Below are 25,837 nucleotides of genomic sequence, written 5' to 3' on the forward strand. Positions count from 1 at the left end.
GATCGAGCACTTGTATTCGAGCCCTCGAGGCCCCTGGCTTGTAATATAATGCTTGTATAACTTATTTGTGTTTAGAGTTGTGTTGTGATATCTTCCCGTGAGTCTCTTATCTTGATCGTACACGTTTACGTGTATGATTAGTGTACGATTGAATCGGGGGTGTCACACTTTCAAAACTTCCCTTCGCTTGGTTTATTTCCTTCATAACTGGACCATGATGGCCTCTAGAGTTTGCTTGAATGACATCGACCGTGATCATGCCGTATGAAGAGATGTGCAGATGATGTAAAGCTAAATCTTTGGCTGATGCAAGTGCTTCCCGTCACATGAGAGCTTCAGGTGTTATAGGATAAATTATTCTCAAAAGGACAATGATCGTTGCTCCCATCTAATTATCGCAGCAGAAATAAGAACATATCTATGATTGCCATTTATGGAAATTTCTCCATCAAAATTGATTTTCGGGTAGCTTGGAGGATGGGGTATCCACTTCAACTGTACCCTAGAAGCCATTATTGGAGGTTCATTAGATAGTCAGGCATGCACCTTGCCCAACTCATGAAGTTTTGAGATATATCGAGACACAAACGCGTGTTTAGATAAACGAAGCTGAAAATATGCTTGTGAATCGTTTTCTCCTCACTGTCCATATTATGAAAAAGGGTTTTCCCCCGCTTTATATTATAAAGCATACCGCCAAGTATCCAACAACATAAGAGTACAAGTTCAGACGAGAAACATCAAATAAACAAGGTCCGGCTGGGGGCACAGCCAAACTAGCTCCAAAAGCATGATAAAATCAACTCTAATCAGGTCCTGGTGGTGGTGGTAGTGGTGATGGCGGGGACATCGTGGCAGCAGAGGAACGAAGACCTGCGATGATGGAGTCGATGAAGCCACAATCGTGCCACTTGCTAAGCGGTCTCCAAAGCTGTAGAAATCCACACAATTTGAAGATGGAGTCAGTCACACGGCAAGGGATCATGTGCTCTATCACCAATTTATTGCGACAATTCCAAAGGATCCACGCCAGGGTACCCATTGCCACCCAAAGGGAAGGCCTACTAATAGGGGGGAGTCAAGGATCTTCCTAAACAAGTCTGGGAGATTATCATGACACCATGTCCCCCCACACAAACAACCTCCCGGAAGCAGCTCCATAGGAAATGTGCCGTCGGGCACCGAAAGAAGATATGGTTGGAGTCTTCTGGTACGCCACATAAGGGATAAAGGCCATCACCTGGGCCATTACGCTTCTGGACCTCCATGCCCGAGGGCAGGCGGCCACGCACCCATTGCCACAAGAAGATACGTATCTTAAGTGGTAGCTTGATCTCCCATAGCACCGTAAGCTCATTGGGTCCCGAGGTCGGCAAGATCACGCGGTATAAAGATTTAGTGAAGAAGGTGTGTGGGGTTACCACTACCCTGGTGAAACTAGCATGTGACTAAGTGCCCTACCATGTCCTCATCCACAAGGACCCATATGCATTTCGCCATGTTGCACTCAACACGGGAATGTCTCCAGGAATCCAGCTATTGCCAAAAGGGAAATGTTTCCCTGCGGTGCGCCGGCGGAACGCTCGGCCGGTCGCGTACGCTTAGTTTGATCGAAAGCGAACATGTGGCCCACGTGCCCTCTCGTTCGACCGAAAGCTTCTTTCCTTTCTCTTTTCCCATCCTTATCTCTTCACCGCTCATTCCTGGCCACACAACTCTGGTGTTCCCACGCTCTGTCCTCTCTCTTCCACCTCGCCGCATAACTCGGCTCCATGGCCTTCTCCTTTCAAGCTGCTGCACTGCTACTCCTTCCCGCATCTGATGGTGCCGCGCTGATGGGCAAGCTACAGCCAGCTGCTACCGGAGCTTCAACCACTGGTGGCGGAGCTGCAACTCGCGGGGGCCGTCGGTGCTGGAGCCAGATGGTGGCGAGCTTGAACGGGCGCCCCGTTTTGCTGCAACCGGACATCCTAGAGCTGGAACCGTTGCCCTCCGCTGCCTCAACCGGAGAAAGTCTTCACGTCGTGGAGACGGACGGGTGGGCTGTGAGGTGACCTTTTTTTGCTGGAACCATTGTATATTTTTGCTGGAACTAGCTGTTCTTTTTGCTACAATCATTCTTTTGTTTGCTACAATCGAACAAATGAGAGTCTCCTTCCTGAGTTATTTTGCTGGAAATAGTGTATATTTTTGCTGGAACTAGCAACTTTTTTTGCTACAATCAATCACTGGAGTTCTCCCTGCCGAGGTTGATTTTTGCTGGAACCGATGTCATTTTTTGCTGGAACCAGTAAATGCTTTTGCTTCAACCTTTATCAAAGTCTTTTGTTCCTTTTAGATTTTTGCTGGAACCACTACTAAGATTTGCTGGAACCGCCAAATCATTTTGCTTCAACCAAGTACTCGAGGTTTTTGTGGTGGCAGTCATGGCGAGCGGAGGCAGCCGAGGCGAGCGCGGTGGCATGTGTGGCCGGCGATGACAGCGCTACCATGGCTGCAACGGCGACGACGGAAAAGCTGCTACTAGCGACTTGTTTTTTGCTGCGAGTAGGAAATCTCTACCAGCGGGGATGGAGAGCTGATGTGAACGGGACTGCCGGAGGGTTGCGACGGCGGATATGGTGGCCGGCGATGCTGGAAGACGGAGACACTTGCAGCCGGCGCAATAGTTGATGCGTGCGGGCTGCATCTGGTCCGCGATCCTCTTTTGTCGGGGGTACCTGAACTTCTGAAGACCAGCGCGTGGACGATGACAGGTGACGTATCTAACGGCTGACAGTACTCTAATCTAATTAAATCGGTCGGGTGCTAGGCGACCGGCCGAAAGTTGGGCCGGTGCGCCGGCGCCTAGCACTGGCCTTGCCAAAAGGGGAACAATCCGAGCTTGCCATGCTGCGATACAAATGAACACCTTCATAGTTATAATAAATGCATCGCTCGATTGACTCACAGAAATCTTGATGGGCTAGGGAGAGCTCAATTAAGGGACTGCTTTTTTAGAAGAGCTCAATGGGCTGCTAACGCGTGCAAGGACAAGCTTGGAGAACAGGTGTTGGATCCAATGGAGTGATTTCGAGCGGCAAGCAAGGGGAAAGGCCCCATTTCTGTTTCGAGCTGCCAAACCACACAGACGCAGAATGACTTCGCCATCCCATTTACACAAGTTGCTCTCATTACAAACAACGTTGTGCATTTGATTTCCTGCTATTTCGGATGTACACTTTTCTTTCGGTTTATTGGTCATTAGTTGGATTTGCACAATTTTTTGATTTATATTTCGCTGTTTTCACTGTCCTTTTTTCTTATTACTGGTCATTCTATTTTTCCTTTTATTTCCTTTCTTTTTCAGGTTTATTTTTTGATTTTATCTTTTACACATATTTTTCATGAGCAATTCTTGAATACATGATGAATTTTTTGCAATACACGACGAACATTTTCTAAACACATGATGAAGATCTTTCATAAAAGGTCACACATTTAAAAATATGTTTAATACATTTTAAAGAAAAATTACTTGCTTTCAGAAAATGTTCGTGCATTTTAGAAAAAATATTTACATGTTTCTTACAAATTTTCAATCATATCAAAATATATACATGTAGTTTATCAAAGTGCACGCATCTTTTAAAGACAATCTTCATGCATTTTTAAAAATGTTCACACACACACACACACACACACACACACACACACATGCGCATATGAATCAGTCCTATTGTTTTGTTTTTTTCTTCCAGTTTCCCAATTGCTAGAAAAATGGTTACACATTGTTTTTATTTAATAATGTGAGTTAGAGAGGTAATAAAATATATATACTGCAAAATAAAAGTCATATTTTCGTTTTATACATTATTTAAAAAATACATGTTTATGTGAAAAAATCATGTAAATACATGTTTATGTTTATTTTAAAAAAATCATGTATGTTATAAAGTGTTTCGAGAGAATTCTTAGTGTATTTAGGAAAGATGTTCGTACATTTAGAAAACAATATCCACACATTTAGAAAATGTTCCTGCATGTTTTTAAAAATATCATTTCAGAAAATGTCCATGCAAAAGATTTATACGTTAGAAAATTTGTGCTTTAGGAATATTTTTTTTCTATAAAAGTTTAAAGAGAAATAAAAACCAAGAGAGGTAAATTGAATAGAAAATAATAGTAATAATAATAATAATAATAATAATAATAATAATAATAATAATAATAAAAGGAACAAAAACCAAAGATGGGAAAAACCGATAAAAAGGAGAGAAAACTGGCCAGGGTTACAAAACCATGACAAGCATGTGTAAGCGGTACGGACAAAATGGCGGCCCAAACATAGTTTTCTTAGCCCAGAGAATATGGAATGCCGCAAAGGTTTCATGTTGCCCATGCAGTTTTTTGTTTTGTTTGAGAAACATCGACATTTATTAATTAAGTAAACAAATTACATAGTCTTCCTTTTTTTTGCGGATTAGAGTCTTCCGGATACACTCCGGAGTAGAAAGAAAAACACAAAGATAACTAAAGTTCAAACAAGATTTAGCTAACATATGAGTAGAAATATTAATTTGCCCATGAATGTGCTTGAAGATCACAGAGTTGAAGTCGAGAGCCACATGCTTCATGTCCCCCACCATTGCACCATCAAATGAACGATCTCAAATAGGGCGGTTGAGGCGTTGCGTCAATGAAAAACAGTCTGAAACAAAGATCATCGTGTTGTTTGCCGGCGAGATTCCGAACCACGACATGTGAGTTTCGTGGGTTGCTCCCTCCATACCCACAAGCAAAGCAAGCACACATGACCTTTAATCATAAGACCTGATGTTTTGTACCACGACACGCACCGGGTTATATATCTAAAAAAATAATATTGGGATCCGCATGAGTTCCACAAATCGGTTGAAAGTCCTTGCAAGAAATGGTATGTTTTATGCTAAACTACGTGAAGATATATTGATTAAGGGTTCATCCCAAGAGAATCAATGTAAAATCATGAACTGAACATAGCTCAGATGGATGATGAAACCAGCCCATCTGGACTTGGAACGGGTGCTCATATTTTTCTGAATATATTTTAGACTTTTTGACGATGCTCATTTTATAGGAGAAGATGATGTTTTTGGCATAGGGTAAATCCGCATGCATTCATAGCGGTGGGTATACATTCATGTAGATGAGCTTCTATGTTTGCATTATGTGTCTAAGAGATTTTCTTTAAAACCAAGTGACTTATGAACTATAATATCTTCAAGAATCAAGAGTCCTCTCTTCACCGGCACAGAGACAGTGCCATCGCCACCTCAAGTTTGTGAATCGATCGGGCCTTATCATTACACTAGTATCTAAGAGCATCTACAGCCGAACCCCTCAAATCGTCCTTATACGTCCAGGTGGATGGCCCGGTCAAGAAAATGCGACCCAACCGACCCTAAACGTCTGGGCTGACCAACGTCGGCCCATACCTAGCCCATATCTAGAGCGGATATGGGGAGGCTAGCGTGTGCCCGGACACGTCCGCCACGTCAAACTGGCGAGCAGGACCCATGAGGAAACACGCAGAAATCCATCGATCCGAGGAAGCTCACATGTGCGCATTCATGTGACTGCTCTGGCGTGCCATCCGAGGGGACAGAATCTGCTATTTAAGACGGACAATGATATCAACCCTAGCTGGCCCCATCTCCACCCTTCCCATCCCTACCACACCGCCATGGGGCCTTGTCTGCACCCTGTTTTTAAGTTCTGAGCTCGCCATTTGGCAGTACCCATGGTTTGCCAAATGGTTACCTAATACAAGATGTTGACCCTGCAACACCCCGGGGGGGCATCCTAGTAGAAATGGAGGCAAGCGGCTTGCCTTCGGACTCTCTGGAGGAGGAGAGGGACGAGAAATACAAGGTGCCTAACGCAAAGATGCAGGAGATGGAGCCGTCATACAGAGATGAGGAGGAGGACGAGGCAGATCCTACGCCAGAGCATGTTGAACTCTCCATGGAAGACGCGATGATGGAATTCGAGGTCGCCCAAGCAAAGGAGGCGGCAAAGCAACATGCCATCCTCAAGTCCATCCAGTTGAAGCTCGAGATCGATGCCAACTGTTGCTATATCCACAAGGCGCACATGGCGTTTGAGGAGCTCTTGACCTAGGAGGAGGACAAGGAGGATGCGCCGGAGTTTCGCCCGACCATGTGGCCGACTGCATGTACGATGATGATTAGATAGGCTAGCAATGTATGTAGATGAATTTTACATTGCATGTGCTAGTATGGATTTGGGATCTAGAAATGAAGACTATGATTGCAATGTCCAAAATATAAGGGTGGCCGGTCATAGTCTGCAAACATATAGGGTCTAGATTTGTGAAGTCTGGCGGTAGATGCTCTAAGAGCAACTCTAACCGATCCCTCAAAATTTAGAGGAGCAAATGTAGTCCTATAAATTGAGTGGATTAAAAAAATTAGTTGTTTCTATCCTATCCCCAATATTAGGGGATTAAAAAAATTGAGTGACACATAAACACAATTTTGGTTCAAAGTAATACTTAAAGCTTACTCAAATGAATTTTGGTGCAATTTTAGATAACTTAACCAAAATTTAGACTAGAACTTACTAAAACTACCTGGTAGCTGTCTCGTTCTCGAACCTCTCCCAACCCGATTCGGCCAACCCTCCAATCATAGGGTCCTGCCATGCACCGTTGCCACCATCGTCGTCGTCACACCCGCCATCGAAGTCACTGGAGAGACCGATGACCGGCCTTGTCCCAGCCGCGTACCGCATGTACAGCTGGCGCTCGGTCTCAATGCGCTTCGAGTAGTGGCGTCGGAGCTCCGTCATGTAGTCCTCAATAGTGTGGGATGCCACGAGGCGCTCGCGGGCCTCCCGGTCTTCCTCCTCTCCCGTGCGGTGGCCACCGTCGGGTCGACGGGCTCCATCCACGGCAACCCCTCAAGGAAGTTGAGGCAAGCGTCGGTGCCGTGCAGGAGGACCGACATGATGTCATGCGCGGCGGACTGGAAGGAGCCGACCATATCTTCTCGTGGGTATTGCGGTCGGTTATCTCCGCCATCCATGTTCTGCAACTTCGTTGTGGCACGTTCATGTATTGCCTCTGTGGCGGTGGAAGGTCGGGGAAGCCATGGAGGCGGGAGCGGGAGGAAGAAGCACCGCCACAGCCACGGTCTCGGGACCGCTCGTGGCGGCGTCGATCCACATGGGGAGTGGCCGGGGTGGGATCCAAACATTATCGGCGGGCACCGACGTCGGAGTGGGTCTAGGTGAGGTTGGGGGCACGCCAACGAGGATTGGGGAGGCAAGGAGAAGTGACTTGTTGATTTTTTACTCCGTGATCACGAGGACAAGTAAATTTAAGAACCGTGAGTGGTTGGGAGTAAAATTTTTATAGCAACTCCAGCAGCCCTCGTATCCTAAAAAACCATCCTTTACGGGAAGTTGGGGCAAAAAAGCCTCCAACAGCCCCGTAAACCCGATTTTTTATGCAATCCCACGTAATCACGTTCTCCGTCTTGTGGGCGGATAACCGCCTAAAGCTTCACGGGCGTGCTGCCGCACCGCCCGCCATGCACGCGCCGCTCCTAGCCCCTGTGGCCCTATCACTAACTTGCGGGCCTGAGCTATTAGCTAGTTTTTTTTAATTAAAAATAGGAAAAAAAATAATATGGGACAATGTTAACGGGACTGAGAGAAGTGGCCGTTTGAAAACTTCCGGTAAATGATACAGTCATTCTGTAAAATGACTTTTACGAAAAGTTTTTAGGGGGGCTATTGGACTTGCTCCTACTCTAACATTTTTTGAGGTTCAGTTAGTTTCTGGTTAGAGAAGAAAAACCGGATTTATCCTTCTCTAACTAGTTAGTTAGAAATGCTCTAATGCATGCATATGTTTGTATTTTTCTTGAAGACGCACAGAAACATCGTTTTTTTTAGCTGATCATGATACACTGCTTAAGCAGAAGATGAACATAAAAATGTATACGAATCTTTTCAAGTAGATTCTTCCCACAAGCATATATGGATAGAAAAAGTCGACCTTTAGCAATGTAGATTCTTTTCAAGTAGATTCTTCCCAAACATTATCGGCGGGCACCGACGTCGGAGTGGGTCTAGGTGAGGTTGGGGGCACGCCAACGAGGATTGGGGAGGCAAGGTGAAGTGACTTGTTCCCGATTTTTTATGCAATCCCGCATAATCACGTTCTCCGTCTTGCGGGCGGATAACCGCCTAAAGCTTCACGGGCGTGCTGTCGCACCGCCCGCCATGCACGCGCCGCTCCTAGCCCCTGTGGCCCTATCACTAACTTGCGGGCCTGAACTATTAGCTAGTTTTTTTAATTAAAAATAGGAAAAAATAATATGGGACAATGTTAACGGGACTGAGAGAAGTGGCCGTTTGAAAACTTCTGGTAAATGATACAGTCATTCTGTAAAATGACTTTTACGAAAAGTTTTTAGGGGGGCTATTGGACTTGCTCCTACTCCCCTAACATTTTTTGAGGTTCAGTTATTTTCTGGTTAGAGAAGAAAAACCGGATTTATCCTTCTCTAACTAGTTAGTTAGAAATGCTCTAATGCATGCATATGTTTGTATTTTTCTTGAAGACTGCTTAAGCAGAAGATGAACACAAAAATGTATACGAATCTTTTCAAGTAGATTCTTCCCACAAGCATATATGGATAGAAAAAGTCGACCTTTAGCAATGTGATTTAAAAAAGAAAATATTTGTTCAGAAGAAAAGAAAGTCCGACTTGCCGGATTCGAACCAGCGACCTAAGGATTTATCTGCAACACTACAGTCCTCCGCTCTACCAACTGAGCTAAAGTCGGCTTGATATTGGAAGGGCAAACACACCCTACTTATATATTGACCGGTGTAGAATCGTTCCGAACGTACCAACAGATTTTTTTTTTTTTTGCGAGGATATAAACAGGTCAATAGGCATGGCGCTGGCCATGTGGTCCAACAAATCTGGAAAGCACTCCCAAAACTACCGAGCCTCGTGGAATTAAAACGAATTCACCATTTTTATTTAATCTCTTATCTCCGACAGCATATGGGAGTCTGCCTCTAGCTCATCAATCTTAACTTCTTGAGCGAACGCATTATTCTTCCTAGCAGCCATATTCAGTTAGCCATGAAGGGGCGTGCGGCAACAAGTAATGGTCGAGAAGTAATCCAAAACAATAAGGTGTGCATCAAGGTCGCTCATTGGGTGTGTCCACGTTAGACTAGCTAGGGACAAAAACGCTGCCGGCCAATCGCGACAGAGCTTTGCGCGGAGCAATTCCTGGTGTGGTGCGTGGCCAGTTGGAAGGCGCTGGTTCGCTCTGCGCTTGGGGCGTGCGAAGCCGCCGGTTCGCGTCACCTCGTGCGCACCCGAGTTCAGTAGCTGCAGGTGGTCCCTTGTTTTTCTCCGGGCCCATTGTCAATTTCTTTGTGTGTTTGCTTTGTTGTGCTTGTAATATTAACCTCGACCTCGTCCTCAGCGGTGTCAGCGCCGGTTACCGCGCTCGTGTGCGTGTGCAGCAGTGCGGTTCACTGACCCGTGGGGCGTCGGAGATGGCGATGGGTGGGATGTGATGTCAACGTACAGTAGGCCTTTGCCCAGATACAACCTCCCCTCTATCTAAAAAAAATAGAAAATACTACCTCCTCCTTGATCCCACGCAACCTCCTCGTCTCGCTCGCTCTCCCCTTTCTCCGTTGCCCCACGCCGCGACATCCCCCTCCCGTCAGCGATGGAGGCCCTGCAACCCATGGGGACGGTGACGGTGGCCTCACGGGGGTGGCCTCGTCGACAACCTCGACTGGGTGGACGAACCAACGTCGGCTGGTGTGCCCGGCGACGAGTTCCCGTAATTGTTGGTCATTGCTACCTAGACCAGATCGGAGCACGACAAGATCCGCCACCACTAACCTTGCGTGCAGGGAGCTCCTTTCCTTTCTCATCCCTTGTATTTCTCTTCCTTTGCTTATTCTCCTCTGTTTCTGCCGTGGTGTAGCAGACCATGGAGGACTACTGGAAGCGCACTTCGTGCAGTCGCCGGCTTGCGCATGGACAAAGAGGAGGGATTAAGAGGTTGGAGGCCATGGATGTTGGAGCCCACAATAGGTGCTTGGCTATACACTTCTTTTCTTCTCCTCCCTGCAAATGTGCTTATGTTATTTTGTTCTTCACTAGCAGAATGTTCATCTATAGCAAGAATGAAGATAGTTCCCGCAAAAAAAAAAACAAGAATGAAGATAGTTCATCAGAAAATCAAGCGAGGACTTTGAGAAAATGGGATTCCTTCTCCCTTTCTCCCTCTCTATCACTACTGATGATCACATGTTTCCCTCGATTTTTAGTTTATTTTGGTTATCCGTGTCATCGTGTGCTTTCAGTTATATTGTTTCCTAAATGAAAAACAAAAGTTAGTAGGAGCTATGTCTGATCATATCTGTTTCATGTGTTTGTTGTTCACACTGCTGGAATTTTCTAATGTTGTTTGTCTCAGGTTGTTCATCTCAGCTTGTGAATTTTATAATGTTGTTTGATAACAGATAAGTTTTCCCAGACAACTTCCATGGGCAGATTGTCATTGACTCACTTGGTATCTGGTACTTACTAGCATACTTTTACTACTTAAGTGCTAAGAACATTTTGAATTAACTGAAGGTAGCTTGCTTCTGTTTTATGGTACATTCATACTAATTATAGCTGACAGAAAATGTGATTTGTCAGCATGAAGGTAAAAGATGGGAAGGTATAATGCTCATGGGCCTCAGTGCTACTATCATATAGAGATAACTGCTGCAAAGTTCATATAATGGTCCCTGTTTCTTTTATTGGAATATTGACATTGTTTTCAAAGATTCAATTTAGTTGGATTGAGTTTCTGTTTTAACTTTCTAACATGTGCATGCAGATGAACTAAGAATTAAAGGTAGTACTTATTTAAAGTTTCTTTTTCCATTGAAATGTGCAGTTTTACACATTTCTATGCCCCTTTTCCTATTTGTGTGCATCAAACAGTAGAAATCAATGTTAATATTCTTTATCTGCGAGCTAACTGAGAGGCATGTCCTTTTTATGTCAAGCTGAGAGTTTAATTGTCACAATGAAATCTAGGGAACTAAGGCAGGAGAATGGGATTTCACAGGGTAATTTAATTATAGCCTTTGCTTACAGTTTCCTTCTCTACATTAGGAGTTTCAATTCTGCAATTGTTTCTCTCTGTTTTCATAAAGTTGTGTATTTTCTAAATAGTATATGATTGCTGGTTTCAGCAATATATCATGTGTCTACCACAACCCAGGATGCAAGGGCTTTATCTATGTCTTTTATTTGTTGTATCATAAACATCATCTATGCTTAGTTTGCGCATATTATGTTGGTACTTGATACTTCAACGGCGTGGTATATCTCCCACACCATCAGCTCTTTCCTATAAGGATCCCAAAACATGGATTAGTGGTATGCAGCTGAAGGAGTTACACTTAGATCAGCTGTTGAAGGAAACCATATGTTATTGTTACACATTTCACCTGTGTTCATGAATAGAAACTAAAATGTGCATAGACTGTAGTCTTATAATTGTTTTGCTGTCATCTAGACTGTACCAAATATGCAATTTTGGGAAAGGTCTACATTCTATTAAAAATAGAAATGGTATGATGCATACTATTTAAACTTATAAATGAAGCAGCAGATCTGCTTCATTTTCTTTTTTTTTTTTCCTTCTACAGCTCTACACTTGTATCCAGAAATTGATGATGTTACAGGAAATAGCCTCGAAATTTTTAGACTACCTGCTTCAATACAGAACTTTGGGTTAACGCTCGGATAGTTATTTTATTTATGCAGGGAAAATTACAATGCATGTTCGTTTTTTGTTGTTGTTAGGAATTGTTTTGTTTTATGATATGGATTTGTGTGTATTTTATCTCATCCGATATCAAACTCATAATGATGAACATCTTATCTAAACTCGTCGTACTTCTCTTTCTTGCTTCAGGTTGGGAAGCAGTCAATTGGTGATCATCGAACGTGTCGGAACTTCCAAGGAAATGTCTCTCTGTGGCTAAAATACATCGGTTTTCCCCTCAAGTCACTAAACTGCAATGCGTAGTTGGTCGGTCACTGTCAATTGAATCTCGGAATTGAAATGTCTTGCCGTTTTACAATTCTTGTTTTGCTTCACAATCTTCTCTGTTAAATAAACCTGTTTGTATATATGAAACAACACCTTTTAGTATCTATGAAACTAGTACGCTTGCTCTGCTTTATGAATGAACACTTATCTCCTGCAGTTTTTACCGTGTCTTATATTTGAAGCGCTATGCTCATCTGGATGACTTTTTTTTTGGCTGAATTACACATGTTGTCATAAGACATTAACAAATACGAAAGCTTGACTGGTGCGCACAATTTTGCCTCAAGAGGCGCCACCAGGTGGCGCCCCAACCACTAGTGAACTTTCACATTGGGAAATCTATACCAGGTGTGGAGGTGTCATGCTCTTTTCTGAGTAGCTACTATAATTCGTATTGCCAAATTTCATTCAGTGTAGAAGAAATTATCAAAGGAAAAATCTTCAATGGCCCTAGACGTGGTGACGAATAATCTGGCGTCTGAGGCTGCTACTCCCGCAAACACACCATGGCCGAACCAAACTCAGGGTTGGGTCGCCTTTTCGGTCGATGGTTCTTACTACGCACATGATGGTAAGGCTGGCACAGGGATGATTTTACGAGATAATAACGGCAAGATGATCTTTGCAGCATATAAAAGACTCTTCCATTGCAATGATGCCTTAAAAACGGAAATCCAAGCAATGATAGAAGGGCTCTTCTTGGAACTTGAAAGATCAAGCTTACCTATACAACTTCAATCCGATTGCACAGTTGCTCTTAAAGTGCTCACGTATGATTCTCTGGACAGATCGGCATATGGTCATTTGATTACTGAGATTAAACGTTCCATAAATGATAGGGTAGTTGTTCCGGTAAAAATTTCTCGCTTTTAGAATAGAGTTGCACATTGTTTAGAGACATTTGTACGGAACGGGGATAGCACTGCTGGCTAAACCATCCCCCTCCGTGTGTTAGTGAGTTAGTCGTTGAAGATTGTAATTCTATAACCTTGGAATAAATGCCCTATGATTCCCGCAAAAAAAGAAGAAGATAAAAGTGAGAATTAACATTCAGCCACTTTAGATCAACAGGGAACATTCAGATTCCAAGGAGTCCGGCGGGAAACCAGCAAGGTTTTAGTCTTCACAAGCATATTAGATTTCTCTTTTTGTAGCTCTAAGCAATTGAATTAGACTTGATCGATCACGGCAGAAAAGAGTCAAAAGACCGAACCTTTTGGCAGTCCTTGATTTGCATTGTGCTATCTACCTTTGAACACACATTTGTCAGGGTCTATTTATCCGTACCTGCCCCTTCTCACATGACACGGCCTTCCTGGTAGTAGGAGCATTTGATCTGGTCAGCTGCACAAGCAAAACTTAAAACACGCAGGCCACACCTACCGGTTCGTGAAACTTTCAAGCAATTATCTTTTATAGAGTCTCGTACAAAACAAAATATACCTACCGATCGATCGTCGGTCAATGGAGCATTCGTGCGTCAGTTGTTGCAAGTAAAATATGTCCGGTGTGTGTGAATCTGGTCGACTGGCCGTGCACTTTGTCTTATGCACTGGACGGAGACGGACGGACGTACTGGTTCAGAGTACGTTGAGTAGACTTCAGCGAGGAGTATGCAGCTAACGCGTAATTCACGGAGACGAAGTAAACTGACGGGAAAACTAGCTAGCAAATGCGTGTTCATGCAGGTATGGAGGTTGCCGGCCCTTCACTGTCAAGTGTCAACTGTGTTTTTTCAATGCATGAATGTCTGCAGCCACCAAATACTAGTACATGCTCCCATGTGCGGGTGGTCTTCTTTTGATTCATAGGATAGGATTATCATAGGGATAGGAATCTTGTAAGAAATGAGATGACATGTATCTCAAATCCTATGAGTAGGAATAGAAAACAAGATGTCATTTGATTGACACCAAAGGAATTTTTCCATTGAGTCTAGGCTCTTTTTTATTTTTTTATAAAATCTGAAGGATAGGAACCAATCCTATGTAGGAATAGGAATTCATTCCTATGAACCAAAAGGCTCTAAAGGAAAAAATCCTATAAAAATTCTATCCTCTAGAATTCCTATGAAATTCCTCTAAACCAAAGGAGGCGAATCTGAATGGCCTTGATCGCGAAAATTGTGTTGCTGCTGGTTTAATTTACACGATCTGGATCGACCATGACGGGTGAAGATTATCGTTCTTTCCCTGGTTGTCCGTAGCCCTCGCCCGACGCGGGCAAGTGCAGCGCTGCAAACATTATCTTCCTTTCCTTGTTATAATCGGTGTTCAGATAAGAGGTCCCATTGTACTAGCAATCAGATACTCGTGTCCGATAAACATTGCTTCGTCGCACCCCCATTTTTCTTTTTGCTGGGATAAGAAACATATTTAACTTCAGTCTGGATTGACATGGCCAAGCAAGTTAAAACAGCCTAACAAGCACGTAAGCAATTCTCATCCCTTCTAAAAATGTGTGCCTTTATGGTTGATGGTCAAGGGCTCAGGCAAGCAAGGAAATGAAGCTTCAGGTTCTCTATTTGATAGAGTTCTAGAAATCCACAACAAGGAGAGGTGCAGCTGCCCTGAAAGCTACTCTCTCAAAATACCCACCCATTTCTTCATTTCTGAAGGTTAACTATGGACTATATAACAAAGGCTTGGCCTGCATGGAATGGAAGGGGAACAAGCACCATTATTTGCGGAACCAGACCGGCTTTTCCTAGGGCATCGAAGATTAATGCCTACCCTTCTGCTCAGATATAGAACATGGCTAGGAGTCTAGTAAGGACTCGGTGAGCCGGCTATTTCAGTTTCACAGTTAGTTTAAGGACTTTTTTAAAAGGATAGCACCATGTCTCTGCATCGGTTGATATATAAGCGTTATTTATTTTCCGATAATGATGTATGAACGTACGTGGATGAACATGGTTGAATTTTCGATGCTGGCATCTCCATTGCATTTCATTTTCACCAAGCGCATAACAAGACTATTGCTCCCCAGTTATTTTCAAGTCAGTTGTATGCATGCGTCGATTGATGCAGAGGCCGGAGGTTATTCTCCTTTTCGGAAGCAAATTATTTTCAAGTCATAGACAAGTTTTTCCTTATAAATATAATCTTTTATTGATTTTCGCTTAGTATTCAAATGATACAACCACAAAAGAGATCGGCTTCCGGTCTGTAAACTATACTGCAAATGCAGAAAACCACCATGACACAAGCACAATGGTACTAAAGATATAAAATATAAAAAGAACCACAATGCCACTGAGGCTCAAGATGCCTCAACACCAACTCTTCTAGGTTGAAGGCTAAGTCCAAGTATGAAACCAGTGTGCGCATAAACACTATAACCTACGCATGAGGGATACAAATAGTCAATTAAGCTCTCTCGTTTTCCGGAGGGAAATAGTCAATATAAGCTCTTGATCACGTCGAGCATGTCGATTTGCGGCGGGACACGACAAGACTGAGCTTTTGGTGAGGAGGCCTGTATCTGGCTGGATCGCATCCATGGTACACATCATTCATGCACTAGGATTATCATTTTTTTTTAATTTTGCAAATGCAACGTATGCGGATACGATCTGGTTTGCATCTTATCGTCACTCTTGTCTTACATATTGGCCAAGCTTTAGGTAAGCTAGCAAGGTAGATATTCTACTATACATAGGAAGCCGCATATTTCTAGTTAGAGGGTCGGCAAGCAAACCTGAACCCGTGACTGACTAATGAAGATTGCCGGCCTTCACTATCTAAATGCAGCCACCGAATCTCATAGAATATGCAGAAGATGAATCAACATTATTCATTGTTAATTTGTCATTCGAGCAAAGTTCAAAGTGCTTTTCCCAGCCGTGTCCTCTTTGTAAGCAAATCCAAAAAACTTTCGACTCATCTCTGTGCCACGGCCGCTTCTTGGTGAGAGTTTGGTGTGACATTATTGACTAGCTTGGCCTTCTGGATATCAAACCCCAGGAACGGAGCTCGATAGGTAGCGTCAATGAGTGGTGGGTGTTAGATTGATCTCTCCATCAATGGGCCCAACGGCTCATTGGGCTCTTGACCCACGCCCTGATCGGGGGCGTCCAGCCCAAGGAAGGCTGGTGGCCCCTGTCGCGCAGTGCTATAAAGAGGAGGTGGGGATCAGGGGCACAGAACACGAGGTTCGTCACCGCCACTGTTCCCCACTCCTAACCCTATCCGATCCAGAGGGAGGCACTGAAGCGATGGGAAGCTCCGCCGCCGCCACTGCCTCCTCACCGCCGCCGCCGCCCACTCGCCACCATGACCGACACGGCGGCCTCCTCGAGCCAAGGAGAAGTGTATGTACAGATCGATCTATCCCGTATCCCTAGCCTACACGATCTATAGATTACAACAATGGTATCAGATGCAAGGAGAAGGCATCGGTTTCCGGGTAGAGATCAAACCAAAAGCAAATACACGGAAATCACAAAAAGTTTTCCCTCTCCCCATGAACCCTAACCCTAAAAGAACAAGAGGGGCAAAAGGGCAAAGTAATCACGCCGCCGCAAGGCCGCGCCGTTCCTCTCGATTCGGACGTGCATCGGCAAGCCGAGGCGTCCGGAAGAAGAACCACCGGAGCTATCAAATGCTCGCCGGAAAAGAAAAAAAAGAAGACAACAAAAAAAAGGGGGAGGAGGTAAGCACCGCGACCAAATCCCTCGACGGCGGCGCGCTCGCCGCAAGGGAGGACGCGCGACCGACGAGGAGGATGACCACGGCGCAAAGTGGTCGCGCTCCTTCTTCCGTTTTATCTCGCTAGAAAAGTAAAAGGAGGGGGATTCACTACGCCTCTCTGTCTCTCTCTCGTGGAAAAGAAAGAAGGGAGGGGGAAGGCTCGCCGTTGTGGGGTCCCGCCGTTGCCGGCAGGCCGCCGACCGCGGGCGCACAGGGGAACAGAGGAGGGCGCATCTGCATCCCTCTTTCCCTCGCTCTGCCACAGGACATGGACAGGAACCGAAGGAAAAAGAAGAGAAAGTGGCCGGGTCTCGCGCGGCGCGATGGTGTAAGCCGGCGTCGGCGGCCGACAAGGTGCCTCGTGCGGATGCCAGACGGCTAGAGAGGATCGCGAGTGCGAAGTGGATCACAGGAGGGCTCGACCTCGCTGCTCTCTCTCTGCCACAGGAGAAAGAAGAGGGAGAAAAGCAAAGGGAGAGGAAGGAGAGGCTCGCCGGCACACTGGCATCCGCCGCCGTTGCTGGCGGCCGGGGCAGAGCCCCTCTCTGCGCCGCCCGCGAGATCCCGACGAGAGAACAGCGTGGCTAGGGTTTCGGCAGAGAGGCGTCTGCGGACTGGTTTTGACCAACTGAAAGTCGCGCGTGGCTGTAGGATCCCCACGGACGGACCAGATCAAAACCCTAGAGCGGAGCGGGCCATTGGGCCGAAAGGGAGAGGCAGCGCCACCCCGCATCGCGCTCGCTGGGCAGGCCGCAGGTTGTCCGCGCGGGCCATTGGCTGGCCGCGTGCGCTGCGCCTCGCCTGCGTCTCGGCTGGGCCGAAGCCAGCAGCGGCTCGCGCTAGGCCGAGGCCACGCTGAGTTGCCGGTTTTATTTGTTTTTTTTCTGTCCATTTTTTTGGGCATATATAATACAGTTTTTTATTCAAATTATTTCGAGAAATATTTTGTTTAGAAAATAGAAAAGTAAAAGTAATGCTTCTGAAAAGCAAAAAGTTCATGATTTTTTTAATTCATGTTTTCCGCTGCAAATAAATGAAAGTTTTAACATTTTAAAAGGAAAAAGAAAATTCTTCTGAAAAGAATAAAAGTTCATGAATTTTTTATTCATGTTTTCCGCTGCAAAGTAAAAGTTTTATCCTCCAATTAAATTGGAACCAACGGGAAAATTTAGTTGGAAGAATTGATCTTAGCATTGTTTTTCCCCTGTGGGTGAAATCTCTGCTATGACAAAAGAAAGATATGTTTTTACGTTAAAATATGGTATTGTTATTTTCTGACCAACGTTGTTGATAACAGTACTATAATTCTATGAGTCTTATGTTCAAAGCTTAAATCTCTGATAAATTCTGTATCATAGTGATCAATTTTCAGAGAACAGTTAAGGATAAAGAAATGCTCTTGAACTAGAGAAATGTATATTTCTTGCTTCTGCTGCAATAAAGTTGATGATGATGATTATTTCCGAGCAAAGTAGTTTAATAGAAATACTATCATCACATTGTTTATGAGTTATATGCATTATTTCCATTTCCGCCCAACGGTGATATGGAATTAATGTAGAAGAATAAGTTTATTCTAATTCTACCACAACGATGATTTAGAGTATAAAAAGGAAGTTTTGCAAAAGTTTAATGTGCATATTTTTTAACCAGACCAACATAGGGTTATTTTTATGCTCATTATTGTTGATTATTTGCTAAGTTTTCTCAGACTAAAAGTTTTTCATGCTTTCATTCGTGAAAGCGAATGGTTGGTTACTTGTGACCCGAAAGATGACCAAGAAAGGTCATAACGTGAGGGAGTATGTTCTCTCTAAAGAATGGCTTCAAAAGAAAAGAGATAGATCATTGAGAGTCTTGGTTGACGAATGTCTTTCATGTACTCTCTATGAAGAAGGTTTTTCAGATAACATGATTTGAAATAAAACAAGCAACATGCGTGTTTAATTTGACCAACGTCGGATCAAACATGTGTGTCAAAGAGCATTCGGATTTATTTCTGAATTTGATGATTGAATATGCAGTCAAAAGAGCCAATTCCGGCATGTATGTCCCTTGGAATTACCCGCATGGCGGGAAAAGATGATTATGATAAAACCCGCATGGCAGGAAAAGTGTGGGAAAATTCCCTGCGTAATCCATATGGCGGCAGAAATTTTCTCAGACTTATCATGTATGACAGGAGAAAGACATGATGACGCATGTGCTTTTAATATGTTCCACTCTGGGAGAAAAGTATGGAGTAGCTATTATGCTTTCCTAGTATCGACCGTACATCTTATGTGTAACGGTCATTAAGCACTCAATAAATCCAAAGAGAATAAAAGTTACAGACGAACCTAAAGATAAGAATGATGTGCAAGTGTGACTTGCAAAAGTACTAATGATAAAGAACTCTGTTGAGTTTCTGAAATGGAATAAGGAAAAAGTACTCCTGATAAATGAAGTAGATAATCGAAGTTTCCTCATTCACAAGAGTTATGAATGGTTTTTCGAAATTGTGGTAGAAAAGTTCTTGCCACATTTCGAGGGGGAGAAAGATATATGAGATAAATTAAGAATGATGAAACTCCCCTATACTTTAGATAATGTGATGAAGAATGTGATCGTCTCGGGGAGTATGACGGTCATATTAATACCCCTAAAGAAAAGAAATAGTTGTATTCCTGGATATTTTACAATTTCGAAAGCAGACTAAGGAATACTAAGATGGTGCTTAAAAGTATCATAAAGAAGAAAGTTTTAGCAGAATAAACCCAAATAATAAAGTTTAAAGATACTCCATTTTTAGTGAAGATGGAGTAATCAGGGGGAGCATGTTGTATGACCTATACAACACCTGATGTTAGCTCTATAAAGGATGAATGAGTACACATGGATCTTGTGACACAGGTCCCTGTAAAACTTGTTGCCTCTTGGAAATGAAAGACTATATAATTAATTTTCCTCTTGGCAATGACAGAGCAACAACAGCCCCATATGAAAGAAGTGCCAGTACCTGAGACACTGATGGTCTCAAGGAATGAGAAAATCAGATACTTCTGATTACTATAAAGTCTGTGTTAGTGAAATTCAAATGGAGGTTGATCCCACCTCATTTAAAGTGCTCATTCGAGTTTTGAGAAGTGTTTGCTTATCTAAATGATAAGAGACTATGTGAGATGAAATGAAATTAGTGAATCCCGACGATGTTTGGGACTGATGAGTAATTTCCAATGGAGCCAAAACAGTAGGCTGTAAAGAGTCTACAAGCACAATCTGACTCCAAAGGAAATACGTAAAGGTGTAAAACACGACTTAAATCAAAAGGTTTTTGTGTGTTTTGCACTGAATAGATTACAATGAGTGTTGGTAGCACATCATGATCTGAGTTACATCAGATGAAAGATATTATGATCTGAGTTACATCAGATGAAAGTAAAGAACACAGGGGATACTGCCTGAAGAAGTCTTTTATGGACTAAAGCAATCAAATGTTGTTTTGGGTTAAAGAAATGTGAGGACAATTGTGTTTGTATAAAGTTATAGAATGGGAAATTCATTTCATAACCCTGTGCATGTGGATGACGTCCTGCTTGCTAGTGGTCATGTCAATCTACTGCAGGAGAAGAAAAGAAGTTTTTGTTCTCAAAGTTCAAACAAATGTTCTCAGTAGAGTGTCTCTCGTTATAATTATCGAGATTCACCAAGAAAAGAATAAAAAGGGGTATTAGTAATGTCGCATGGACATGCTTAGAAAGGTCTCTAAAGTATGCATGCGAGAAAACCTACGCCTGTTCTTATAGTCAAGGGTAACAGAACTGGAAACTATGGTGTTCCAAAAGTTGATGAGAAAAGATTGAAAATGGATATGGTGCCGTATGCTTTAGCTGTTGGAAGCTCAATACATTACCCTGAGACAGTTCACGTATCCGGGTTGTTTTGGCAATGTCTAGTCCATATATAGATCACTGGAATGGAGTCAAAGATATCGGCCTCATGCTGAAAGAAATAAGTGCTCTCAAAAGATTGTTAGTACAAAGACATGACTTGTGAAATGTATAGCGAAATCCACAATTGTCGCTAACTTTCATACTTGGAGGTTTTTTTGTGGAAAAGCTCCAAAGAATGAAACAATTATCATCAATGTGATGCAAAGATATTTATAGCTTGATATGAGGCTGAGGGACATGCAAAATGGTTAAGGAGACATGTACCCGGAGTTGATAATGGTTGACAACAGCGATAACTATTTTAAGTCTTTCGCTCCTATGACAACGAGTCAAGTGTTGATGCCAAACACATTGACACAAAGTTATACGTTGTTAAGGAGAAAGTCCGGAATTATGTTGAAATGCTTGGAGCATGAAAGCAACAGACAAGTATTTGCATATCTGCTTATTAAAGGCTTACCGCCCAGTGTGTTCGGAGAACACACAGTAGACATGGGTTTTATGGTATAGTCTAACATTTCCGGACAATAAAAGGGCCCAAGGTTAAAGAATCTGTTTCAAAACAGAGGAGTGCGTTGTAGGTGTTGATTCTATCGGGAATGAACCGTGATGATGAGACATGCTCTACATGCAAATCAGTGATGGAACGAGTACTTTGAAAAGAGTTATTTCAAAGTATAAAAGTTAAAAGTATATGATGAGATCAAAGGGGAGAATGTTAGATTGATCTCTCCACCAATGGGCCCAACGGCTCATTGGGCTCTTGACCCACGCCCTGATCGGGGGCGTCCAGCCCAAGGAAGGCTGGTGGGCCCCTGTCGTGCAATGCTATAAAGAGGAGGTGGGGATCAGGGGCACAGGACACGAGGTTCGTCACCGCCACTGTTCCCCACTCCTAACCCTATCCGATCCAGAGGGAGGCACTGAAGCGATGGGAAGCTCCGTCGCCGCCACTGCCTCCTCACCGCCGCCGCCCACTCGCCACCATGACCGACACGGCGGCCTCCTCGAGCCAAGGAGAAGTGTATGTACAGATCGATCTATCCCGTATCCCTAGCCTACACGATCTATAGATTACAACAGTGGGGAGCCGCCCAAGCTAGAGGCCATTCGAGAAAGTCCATGTCCTTCATGCTAATGTTGATATCCTAGGAGTTCTGAAAGGAGCGCAGTGCGAGGGTCTTCTGCAACACCGCGTCTCCCTCCACGGTCCTCATGCACAACATCAAAGAGCAAATTAGATTGTGGGCGCTCGTGCACGCTAAGCACTTGGGTTTTGTAATGCTACAAGAGTGATGACCTTTTCTTCTTGCCCTTCTGTTGGGCTTTGTCACAAATCATTTTCCTTATTTAATGAAAATGGCAACCTTTTTGCCTTGTTTCGGAAAAAAATTCGCATGTTGTGCCAAATAGCAAACAGAAATGGTAGTCATCAAAAGAGTTGTTGATACCCACCGACGAATTGGCCATGCATCCATTAGTTAGCGCAAATTCACAGGGACACGCGGGTGCAGGGGCACGCACCTGCCAAGCCCTGCCCAACTGCATAACTTAATTTGAACGCACTCGTCACGAGCAACATGAATATGAAAGCATAACTTAATTTGGACTTTTCATTTAAAAGATAAAAAAGTTTGAAAATTAGAAGCCAAAAATAAAAGCACACCCGAGGATTGTGTGATGTGAGACCTGCGTGCCACAAATCCTCTCTCGCTAGCTAGGTGAGTTTAATGCTATAGGACATGCACCTTGGTGTAGAAACCAACTGCTTAGTTGGCCTTGACTAACTCTTTTTCAGCATTATACTATAAGTTAAGCAATCATTTTTATCTTCTAGAATACGAGTTTTGTGGCTGGTAATTCGCCTTGGGGTGACCTTTGTTTTGAACCTGGGTGACCTAATTCTGGTTAGCTGTAGCCGTGTAGGTCGACTAAATACATTTTTTTTCTTCTGAAAACGGTCGACTGAAGTCATGTTCACCGCGCCATGTGTCATGTGAATTTCACAAGATAAGACATTGGCCGACCGTTCAACTTATACCGCCATCTCACAGCCAGTAGTTTTATCATTTGTTGCATTGGTCCCCAAGATCCATACGGCGACGATGAAAAATCAGGCGGCGGCCGGCTCCGGCCGGCCGCGAAGCGGAGGTTGGGGGTGAACCATCGAGGCGAAGGTAGGAAAGTCAGGCAGGGGCAGCCTCGCCTCAGCCCACCTTAAATTATGGCTGGTGCACAGTGCACACGGCCGGGCGCTTCTTCGATCGTCACCATGACACCATGCATACAAACTGATGGCGCGCACCTTCGTCGAACTTTCCCGAAGAAACTGACGCTTAAACAGCGGCCTGAAAAAAGAATTAACGTTTAAACCTTACCGCCCGGCCCAGCATGTCCCCCGGCCCCGCAAGGCGCCATTTCACCGGTCCACCACCACCTTGCAAGTTGCACTGCGGCTCCATCGCCGGCGACGGCGACGTTAATAACCGCGGGCGCCCGTGCAACAAACGCACGCGCACAGCAACCAACGGCACGCCTCGTTTGTCTCATCCGCGATCGGCTTCCACTCGCCTATATATTATCGGTATCTCCGTTCATTCTCCAACATCACCATCCGCCACAGCGCAGCTCGCCCTGATCAAGATCACCTGACCAGCAAGACATTTCTTCTTCTTCCTCCTCCTCTGTTTCACCGGCTAGCCATCCATGAACACCGCCAGCTCCAGTTCCGCCGCGCTGAGGTGCGCGGGCAAGCCTGCTGGCTTCGGCGCCGGCTTTGGCCGGAGGAGCGGACACTGCAACTGCAGGGTGAAGGCGGCGGCGGCCGCGAGCGCGGGTGTCCGCTCGCCGAGCAGAGGCGACTACTACAAGGTGCTGTCCCTGGAGCACTCGGCGGACGTGGGCGCGGAGGAGGTCAAGCGCGCGTACCGCCGGCTGGCGCTGCAGTACCACCCGGACGTGTGCCCGCCGTCGCGCCGGGCCGAGTCCACGGAGCTCTTCGTCGAGCTCCAGCGCGCCTACGAGACGCTGTCCGACCCTGCCACGAGGGTGCAGTACGACGCTCAGCTCAGGACGGGCCGGGCGTCGGCGAGGCCGCCGGCAGATGGGTTCGCGAGGGACGTGTGGGAGGCGCAGCTGTCCGTGCTGCGGGCGAGGTCCGAACGGCGGCAGAATGGCAGCAGGTGCAGCGGCCGCCGGTTCTAGAGTAGACTTTAACAGAGTGAACATACCCCAGTCTGGCTGTGGTTTCATTGATTCTTTGACGGTGACATACCCCAGTCTGGGGCGTTAAAACTTGTGTATGCATGTTTATTTGGTGTAGGCTCGGATACTATGTACTGCTCGACTTGATTGTAAGTTGTTGTACATGCAAAAGTTGGCATTATATTTGTCAAATCAACGTATAATGTAACTTGTAGAGTACTAGAGTGAACATACAACGCCCTATCCACTACTAGACGCCTGTCGTTACTTCGTCAATTTCAATGTTGTGCCGGCTCAATATTTCAAAGATACTCATAAAAATAAGTGTACATCGTATAAATGTAAATGCATATGTGTAAACATCTGTAATTGTGTTCTGTTAGAAAATACAATAATTGTGAGGTGCGCTAATTGGTGAAGGGAAACACCTACCATCATCCGACGGATCACACTGGCCACGTTCATCACCTTCCCTGCATGACACACGTCTAAATGAAAGACCGCATACCATCCTTCATCGAACGCATATCTGCAACAGGGCTATGTTTTTGAAACAGGGACTATGCTTCTGAAACATATGCAATATTGCAATGGTCTACAATGGGTTTATGTTTTGCAACAAAACCTCTGTTGCAGAAATTTTCTACAATAAGACCATAGTTGCAAAAAAAGTCAACAAAACCCGAGTTGAAAAAAAATTGCAATGAAAGAGTAGTTCAAGAAAAATCTGCAACAAGACTTGTGTTGCAGAAATAATTCTGCAATAATGCATGTGTTGCAATGATCAAGGCGCGCTCGGCCGCTCTATGCGGCAGATCTGACGGCTTGCGATCTGGCTGATCTTTTAAAAAAATCACGCCCCATTGGTGAATGACTCAAGGGAGTCCACTCTATCAAAAAAAATGTCATAGTGGTTTGGACAATTTGGAATGAGCGCAACAATAGAATATTTGGTAAAGCTCAATTGATCGTATCTTGGACAAAATCAAAGGCGACGCACTCAACTGGTCTAAAGTGGGCGCTAAATACCTGAGGTCGTTCTTCACCTACGATCGCTTGTATCTTAGTTTTTTTGCCTTTTTCTTGTTGTTGTTGGGTCGTCATTGTACTCTAAGACTTTGTATCTCTTTTCTTCTATATTGTCACATGCAGTTCTGTTGCATGGTTCGAAAAAAAAAATGGTCATAGCCAAAATTTTAGTACTTGTTTGGATGATTGTCAAAATTTTGGCATGTATCCATGCAGACTTATCATGTCTAATTCGTCTTTGTGACAATATCAGCCAAATCATAGGCAAGCCAAGCCAAACCTTGACCAAAGTTCTAGCTAGCCAAATATTTGGTAGGCTGAACATTGGTTCAAATCAAACAGCACCGCAATGCGACCACCTTTGACGGTGCACAACTCAGCCTATCCAGCCTCCTTGAAACGATTAGGACGGAAGTCAAGCATTGGGCGACTGCGGGCGCGAGCGGCCTAGCTGCGTTGCTCGCGGCTCCTGATACAGCTAGTGTTTAGTGACGTTGTGGTGTAACATCAAGTGTGCTCGTAGGTGAGCTTGTACAAACTCTTCTTCTATCAACGAATCGAAACGCAAGACTTTTGCGTTTTCTCAATAACAAAGACCATCATATTATCGCCGCCGTTCACATTTTCCACCTCTTGCTTCGGATCCACTTAGGAACACCACAATTCCAACAAAAGATATAGATGCGGAAGAGAGGTGGCTTACGAACCATGACATGTGGGGCGGTGGCTGCAGCAACTGGAGAGGGGTCGTCACTAAGGACAATAGGCAGTTGCTGCTTACCGGAGACACACAGAGCTCATCAACCACTATTTTTTGTTTTTTAAATGTGAAAG

The 25,837-nt window shown here is 44.5% G+C and overlaps 1 protein-coding gene, 1 long non-coding RNA gene and 1 other non-coding gene across 3 annotated transcripts; 2 read left to right on the forward strand and 1 right to left on the reverse strand.

Moving 5' to 3' along the window:
- The first annotated feature begins 1,705 nt into the window (after positions 1–1,705).
- On the forward strand, positions 1,706–2,854 carry LOC119297309. Its single transcript, XM_037575150.1, has 2 exons — positions 1,706–2,050; positions 2,339–2,854. The coding sequence occupies exons 1-2, from the start codon at positions 1,773–1,775 to the stop codon at positions 2,478–2,480; spliced, it is 420 nt and encodes a 139-aa protein (XP_037431047.1). The 5' UTR covers positions 1,706–1,772; the 3' UTR covers positions 2,481–2,854.
- Positions 2,855–8,753: 5,899 nt separating this feature from the next.
- Positions 8,754–8,838, reverse strand: TRNAY-GUA. Its single transcript is given in 2 exon segments — positions 8,754–8,789; positions 8,802–8,838. It is a non-coding gene; the product is annotated as a tRNA-Tyr (tRNA).
- An 830-nt stretch (positions 8,839–9,668) lies between these two features.
- LOC119301416 lies at positions 9,669–12,280 on the forward strand. Its single transcript, XR_005147041.1, has 2 exons — positions 9,669–10,124; positions 10,197–12,280. It is a non-coding gene; the product is annotated as an uncharacterized LOC119301416 (long non-coding RNA).
- Positions 12,281–25,837: the final 13,557 nt, after the last annotated feature.

Source organism: Triticum dicoccoides, chromosome 5A (assembly GCF_002162155.2).
Source record: "Triticum dicoccoides isolate Atlit2015 ecotype Zavitan chromosome 5A, WEW_v2.0, whole genome shotgun sequence".
Lineage (NCBI taxonomy): Eukaryota > Viridiplantae > Streptophyta > Magnoliopsida > Poales > Poaceae > Triticum > Triticum dicoccoides.

Excerpts from the sequence above, each read along its gene's own strand:
- LOC119297309 (XM_037575150.1), top strand. The coding sequence starts at position 1,773 with ATGGCCTTCTCCTTTCAAGCTGCTGCACTGCTACTCCTTCCCGCATCT. Across the intron at positions 2,051-2,338 it reads ACGGACGGGTGGGCTGTGAG|ATTTTTGCTGGAACCACTAC; the intron begins GTGACCTTTTTT and ends TGTTCCTTTTAG.